Source organism: Pseudoliparis swirei, chromosome 23 (assembly GCF_029220125.1).
Source record: "Pseudoliparis swirei isolate HS2019 ecotype Mariana Trench chromosome 23, NWPU_hadal_v1, whole genome shotgun sequence".
Taxonomy (NCBI): Eukaryota; Metazoa; Chordata; class Actinopteri; order Perciformes; family Liparidae; genus Pseudoliparis; species Pseudoliparis swirei.
In genome coordinates, this window is record NC_079410.1 from 2,035,128 (window position 1) to 2,043,212 (window position 8,085).

Here is an 8,085-nt window from a genome sequence, read left to right on the forward strand (position 1 = left end):
AGAACCGTACATTACTTCTGCTGGAGAGACGACCAACAACAGACGTTTAGTTTAATAAAGAACAAAGACGTCTTTAAGAAAAGAACCGTACATTACTTCTGCTGGAGAGACGACCAGCAACAGATGTTTAGTTTAATAAAGAACAAAGACGTCTTTAAGAAAAGAACCGTACATTACTTCTGCTGTAGAGACGTCCAACAACAGACGTTTAGTTTAATAAGGAACAAAGACGTCTTGAAGGAAAGAACCGTACATTACTTCTGCTGTAATCTGGCGCGATAGAGAAAATTTCAGGGGGGCGGGGCCTCACCCTGATAGAATGGGGGGGGGGGGGACACTGGGATGTGTCACGTGCAAAAGACTTTAAAAGGTGAATTTACATGTTTTTGTAAAATGGAGAAAATGCCCCCAGCCTCCAGAGGGTTAACATTACATATGTGAATGTCAGTCAGTTACCAAGGCCACTGGTTCTGCTGTCCAGTGTTAAAGATGACAGGACCAATGGGGTCTCAAATACACCTTTGTTTACTAATCTGGATGTTTCACTGAAGAAACAATTTATCATCCACGATAGTAAATACCTCGCTGGCACTTTGTAGGTAGGAGTAAGGTGTAAGTTTAGTCTTTAAAAAAGAATACAATTAAACAAGTGTCTAAAATACACGCTGTCTGAAGTGATTACTCGTTCATTTAGAAGATTTAGTCTTTAGAAGAAAAAAATACTTTTAATCGCGATTAATCGCGATTAATGAATTTCAAAATGTGCTATTAATTAGTTAATTTTTTTAAATCAATTGACAGCCCTAATATATATACACATAAAAAAATATTTAATAATAATGTTTAATGTCATTTGACTTCATCCCATGTAAATCTGCAAAGTAAATCTAGCAATTGTATGGGAGGCCCCTGAACGCCTCACAGGACCTGCTCGTGAGTGTGAAATGAGTTGCTCAAAACAACGTAAAGACAGATTCAGTTTTATTAATAAAAAATTGTACTTCAAAACCTCGACAGTGATTTATAAGGCAAACAACAACTATTATTATTACAACTATTTTTGCTTTTGGTTTCTGGACATTTGAAGAGTTTGAGATGATTTCAGAGGATCTCCTAAAACAGGAGACAGCTAAGGCACAGCACGACTCCCACAGAGACACAGAGACACACACAGAGACACAGAGACACAGAGACACACAGACAGAGACACAGAGACACAGACACACACACACAGAGACACAGAGACACAGACGACGTGGACATGAAGCTGCAGGATATGAACCGTCACATCGTGAAATGTCTTCTTCCTGTCTTTGAACTCAACGTCAGACTTTCCCAAAACACGAGACGTAAAAATAAATAATGTTAAACTTTATGATAAAAGTGACAAAGACTTTAAGATGGAAACTTAACAGATTAAATCTAGAAATAAACTAAAACTGTGTTAAATAAAACCCAGATAACATGAGTGTAACATGGAATCAGAGAGGGGGCGGAGCCTCTGCGTCAGGAGGAGGAGCTACATTCTGATTGGTTGGAAGTATCACAGAACCTTTTTCCCAAAGTACACTTCTAAAGTACCAAAGTACACACCTAAAGTACCAAAGTACACTCCTAAAGTACCAAAGTACACACCTAAAGTATTTGTACTTCTCTGCGTCTATCAGAAATATTTATTGGTTACTTTTCATATTTTCTACCCAAAAGTACAGCAGCGATTTTATAAAATATAATTAAGATTAATTAATTTCAGGAAATTAAAACATGTTGAAATCTTAATGTTGAATAGATTCATCTTGAAGGATTTATTTATATTTATTTTTAAATACATTGACTTACTGCTGCAATTGTTTCTGAAGTACGAAGAGTTAACTGTTGATTAATAATTATAATATAAAAATAATGTTTCTTCACTAAACGCCGAGTCCTAGAAAACTTTACATGTTGTTGACTTTTTAACCTTTTGATAAATGTGACTTTTAAAAACACATAATTTATAACTTTAAACCCCGAATCACTTTCACACACTCACACAGACAAACACACACACACACTTTTCTTTCACTTCAACGTCGCACAAACTTAAATAAATAAATACGAGACACAAACGGGACCATCAGCCGCGTGCCTTCCTTCATGTGTTCCTCTGGTCCACTTCCTCTGGTCCACTTCCTCTAGTCCACTTCCTCTGAACCACGTCCTCTAGTCCACTTCATGTGGACCACTTCTTCTGGACCACTTCCTCCGGTCCACTTCCTCTGGACTACTTCCTCTGGATCACTTCCTCTGGATCACTTACTCCAGTCCACTTCCTCCGGTCCACTTTCTCTGGACCACTCCCTCCGGTAAACTTCCTCTGGACCACTTCCTCTGGACCACTTCCTCCGGTCCACTTCCTCTGGACCACTTCTTCTGGACCACTTACTCCAGTCCACTTCCTCCGGTCCACTTCCTCCGGTCCACTTCCTCTGGCCCACTTCCTCAGGTCCACTTCCTGCTACCTGATCCTCCCGTCGGCTGTGGGCGGGCCCAGTTGGGACTTGGTGTCGGGGCTGGCTGAGCTCCAGCCGGTGCGGAGGCAGCGCTGCATGACGGGGCAGGCGCTGGGCCCCATGGAGCAGACGTCCGAGGCGGACCAGTGGCCCCCCAGCAGCCGGTCCAGCCAGCGGCGCAGCGGCGCCCCCGTCAGGCCGGCGTTGGCCTCGGCCTCCTCCACGGCGCCGAGGCTCACCGGCAGCCGCAGCACCGGGTTCAGGCCGTGGAAACTCTGCTCCATGTAGGAGTTCCTGGGGGGGCCGGCGTGCAGCCGCAGGGCGTCCTCTGGAGGGGGGGGGTATTATTTAACTTCATTAAGAAATTCAGTTATAAAAAAAGAGGTATAATAATATAATATAATAATATTAATATATTAATATATAGTATATAAACAATAGAAATATATACATATATCTATATATATAAAATATAATTAAATATATTTATAGATATTTATATTAATATAATAATATAAATATATATTATATATAAGACAAAATAATATATAAAAATATATACATATATCTATATATATATAAAACATAATTAAATATATATATATCGACTAATATTAATATAATAATATAAATATAAATATATATTATATATAAATAAAAAATAAAAATATATCTCTATATCTATATATCTATCTATATTAGTGCTGTGAAAAATAACGCATTTTTACGCATTTAACGCATGCGCAGAATGAGCGTCCAGTCCGTCTGTTGTTGGTCGTCTCGAACCAGCAGCATGTCATTCTGTCTCTAGTGTCGCGTTAACACGACTCAGAGCTCCGTCTCGCCCCCCCCCCCGTCAACAACTCTTCTCGGCTCGCGCGGCAGAGCTCCGATGCTGGCGCGCGCACTGGGTTCCGGGCTAATTCTGATAGAGGTGACCTGGTGTGTGTGTGTGTGTGTGTGTGTGAATGTGTGTGTGTACCCACACTATAAATATATGTGTGGCGTTGACAGACAGCTGTGACAGGAGGGCCTCTGCTCTGTGTGTGTTATATATACATATATATACATATATATGTATACATATATATGTATATATATAATATATATATATATATACATACAACCATTCGATACAATATGTTGGATTCATATTAGTTTGCATTTAAAGACTCTTCTTTGTGTACTTTCTTGTCTGAAGCGATACAGTAGTATTCCTAGTATTCATAGTACCATGACCTGCCTCTCTAATGACATTTTTAGACCTACTTTGACTTTTTAATGACTTTAAATGAGAATATCATAAATTGTCCAACCTGGGCGTCACATTACCCACAATGCCTCACTGTGGTAACCGTAGCAACTGCCCTTCTCGCTCACCTAGCAGTACCGGCTGCTGGCGGTGGAACTCCAGCGGCGCCACCACGAAGGTGGTCTGGCCCAGCGGGTTCCAGTGGTGCAGCACCCGGAGCACCCACAGCCCGGGCCTGAGCGGGGGGCTGAGGGGGGGCCGGTAGTGGGTGACCTCGGTGCCGCCGTCCACCAGGATGTCGTAGGTGGCGGCGATGACGTTGGTGGGGTCCACCCACACCACGGTGGCCGTCAGGTTGCTCTGGCCACGGCTCCAGCGCTGCACGGCCACCGGCTCGTCCGCGGGGCCCAGCAGACCCCCCCAGTTCCTGAAGAGGCGCTCCTTCGGGTCCCAGTCCGCCCCCACCTGGAGACCGGGGACAGGGTCAGGGGTCAGCCTGGCTCCAGGTGGACTGCGTGTGTGTGTGTGTCTGACCTGGACGTGCTGCAGCCGGTTGGTGGGGGGGGCGGGGCTGGCCAGGCTGAAGTGGTCCTTGGGGGTCACCCAGGTCTCCAGGCTCTCCTGCTGGGCGGAGGCCCGGTTGGTGGCCGCGTGCCGCACCAGGTAGCCCTGGAACTGGTCGGACAGGAAGTACAGGTGCACCGACACCGGGTGGTTCATGGCGATGAACCTGAGAGACAGACGCACCGCACTGAGACCTCTTCACCAAGAAACAACAACAAACAACAACACACAACAAACAACAACACATGGAGAAACAATGAGATTCCCTGCAGCACGACGATGACGTTGTGATTTATTTTGACATAATGTTCTAAACCAGGTGGAACCGTGTCACACGTCTGACATCACAGGTTGAACAGACGAGCCCTGTCCCCCCCAAACAGCCCCCCCCCCCCCCACACACACACACACACAGCCCCCCACCCCCACACACACACTTCCCATAATGATGCCCCCACCCATGCTCACCGATCCCCACCCCAACTTCAAGCACAAGTACCTCCTTGTACCTACTGTGGTCAACACCCCCTCCCCCCCAATACACACACACACACTCCCACACACTCCCACACACTCCCACACACTCCCACACACACTCCCACGGCTGGAAACATACCGTCTGAGCCGACACTGTAGGCTGGTTGTACCTCAGGACAAGCTGGCGTTATCTTGATATTTAATTTTGACTTATAAAAACACACACACACACACACACTCACACACACACACACACACACACACACACACACACACAGCTCCTCCCTCAGCGAGCCTGGACACACACACTGTAGACGTTTCTTCTTCGCATAGCTGCAGTTTTGCTTCTTTTGGTCCAAAATGGAGTTTTAACCAAAGAACACATTGTTGCCTTGAACTAGAGGTCAGAGGTCAGAGGTCGGAGGTCAGAGGTCACGGTATCTTATTATATTACACAACAGAAGTCAGCTGGAGCTCCTTCAGACCCCTCGAGTCCCTTCAGCCGGTCCACCTGGGCGTGTTCACCTGCAGCTGTTGTCATGGGGATGGCCCTGCAGCGAGCCGGCGGCGCGCGCCAGCCCCATGCGGGCGAAGGCGTGGTGGTGGCTGAGCGCGGCGTCCGACAGGCCGGCCAGGCCGTCCGTCTCGCCCTCGTAGAGGTTCTCCCAGTAGGCGTGGAGGCCCGGCGTGCCCGGCGGGTACGGCCCGAACAGGAAGGAGTCCAGCTGCTCCACCGCCGCCTGGCTCACGCTGGCCTCGAACTTCCGGGCGAAGAACGTTGGTCTGGAGGCCTGCTGCGGAACATCGGAGAACGGAGAACGTTTAATAACAAGACGTTTGAAAGTTATCGTGAAGTCATCGGAGAACGTTAAATAAGAACACGTTTAAAAGTTATCGTGAAGACATCGGAGAACGTGTGCAGGGTGCTCTACAGGGTGCTCTATAAGGGTGCTATATAAGGTGCTCTACAGGGTGCTCTACATGGTGCTCTATAAGGTGCTCTACACATGGACGGATTAAGAAACCACGGGCCCCTGGGCCTGGACGTGTCAAGGGCCCCCCCCCCCCCACACCCGCACAAAAAAAACAGTCCGTATGGAACAACGATACCGGAGCTGAGCAGACAACATAACGCAAATTATATGACCATGACATGAATGACTTAAGCCTAGCATATACCGGCTATGGCGCATCGTGTCATATCATCATATCAATACAAAGTTAATAACAGCTACTTCACATGAGGCTCTGGCTCAGGGGCCCCCTGAGCTCACGGGCCCCTGGTGCCGGTAGGCTCGTTGGGTAATCCATCCCTCAGTAGGACTATCGGGGCCCTGTTACTGACATGAATGACTTAAGCCTAGCATATAGCGGCTACGGCGCATCGTGTCATATCATCATATTCATATCAATACAATGTTAATCACAGCGACGTCACGCGCGGAGGCTCAGGCCCAGGGGCCCCCTGAGCTCATGGGCCCCTGGGCCTGGGCCCGGTAGGCCCGTTGGTTAATCCATCCCTGGCTCTACAGGGTGCTCTATAAGGGGCTCTGCAGGGTGCTCAACATGGTGCTCTACAGGGTGCTCTATAAGGGGCTCTACAAGGTGCTCTACAGGGTGCTCTTCAGGGTGCTCTATAAGGGGCTCTGCATGGTGCTCTACATGGTGCTCTATAAGGGGCTCTACAAGGTGCTCTACAGGGTGCTCTTCAGGGTGCTCTATAAGGGGCTCTACATGGTGCTCTATAAGGGGCTCTACAAGGTGCTCTACAGGGTGCTCTTCAGGGTGCTCTATAAGGGGCTCTGCATGGTGCTCTACAGGGTGCTCTACAGGGTGATCTTCAGGGTGCTCTACAAGGTGCTCTACAGGGTGCTCTACATGGTGCTCTATAAGGGCCTCTACAGGGTGCTCTACAGGGTGCTGTACAGGGTGCTCTATAAGGTGCTCTATAAGGTGCTCTACAGGGTGCTCTATAAGGGGCTCTACAGGGTGCTCTATAAGGGGCTCTGCAGGGTGCTCTACAGGGTGCTCTATAAGGGGCTCTGCAGGGTGCTCTACAGGGTGCTCTATAAGGTGCTCTATAAGGTGCTCTACAGGGTGCTCTGCAGGGTGCTCTATAAGGTGCTCTACAGGGTGCTCTACAGGGTGCTCTGCAGGGTGCTCTACAGGGTGCTTTATAAGGTGCTCTGCAGGGTGCTCTATAAGGTGCTCTACAGGGTGCTCTGCAGGGTGCTCTATAAGGGGCTCTACAGGGTGCTCTATAAGGTGCTCTGCAGGGTGCTCTCCCTCCTCTAGTGGGCGGACCCGTCATTATGATAATGACAGCCTCAGGACCTCTATGAATAGCGCCTGCCTGGAGTCAGCAGCTGTTCCTCTTATAGAAACCATCGGCGGCTCCACCGCAGCGGCTCCCGGGGCCTTCAGGGGGACCGGGACCAGAACCAGAACCAGAACCCCAAGGCCATTCTCTGGTTGCAGTTTTGTGACTACCGAGAAGAATAAACCACGTGTGTCGTGTTTAAATGTCGTCGGTCGTGGTGCAAAAGAGATAAAACACACAGATTCTTATTGATTTAAAGAAATAATCAGTGGAGCAATGAAACCAGACTGTCACCATGTTTACGGAGGACATTTAAAAGGCCGGCGCGTAAAGTTTAGGATAGTTTAGAAATGTAATAATATTCAATGTATAAGCCCTTAAATATAATAATCATTGTTTCCTTCATATCTTCTTCACAGGGTCACCGCCTTGAACACGACGGAGATGAGGAAGAGGAGGAAGAAGAAGAGGAAGGAGAGGAGGAACAAGAGGAATATATATATATATATAATGTATATACACGTCTCACCTGTGACATAATAATATATATATATATTATAATATACAGATATATATTATAATATATATATATACATATATATTATTTTACTAAATATATATATAATATTACAATATAATTTAATACAATGTTATATATATATGTGTATATAAAAGTCTCACCTGTGACATTATCAGTGATAATAATAGATATATATATGTATATATATTATTAAAATATATATAATATTATAATATCATTTAATAAAATGATATATACATATATATATATATATAACATATATATATATGTGTATAAATATAAAATATAAATATAAAATATATAAATATAAAAGCGGCCTCACCTGGAAGCGGGGAATGTCTGAGGGCTTGAAGTCATTGGGCGAGCAGCCGCACCAGTCCACGATGTGCTTGTACTGGCATTTACATCCCAGCTTGCGGTTCCAGTTGGTGAGCCGCAG

General features: G+C 46.3%; 1 protein-coding gene across 1 annotated transcript in view; it reads right to left on the bottom strand.

Annotated features, from left to right (window-relative positions):
* Positions 1-964: 964 nt before the first annotated feature.
* Positions 965-8,085, bottom strand: part of LOC130188447 (xylosyltransferase 1-like) — a 19,620-nt gene continuing 12,499 nt past the window's right edge. Inside the window, exons 7-11 of the mRNA XM_056406819.1 lie at positions 7,969-8,085; positions 5,311-5,579; positions 4,279-4,474; positions 3,873-4,209; positions 965-2,820 (exon numbers count right to left, since the gene is read on the bottom strand). The exon at positions 7,969-8,085 is cut by the window's right edge and continues 60 nt beyond it. Of these exons, the coding sequence (XP_056262794.1) occupies positions 2,498-2,820; positions 3,873-4,209; positions 4,279-4,474; positions 5,311-5,579; positions 7,969-8,085 (1,242 nt within the window). The 3' untranslated portion in view covers positions 965-2,497. The remainder of the gene's footprint in view (positions 2,821-3,872; positions 4,210-4,278; positions 4,475-5,310; positions 5,580-7,968) is intronic.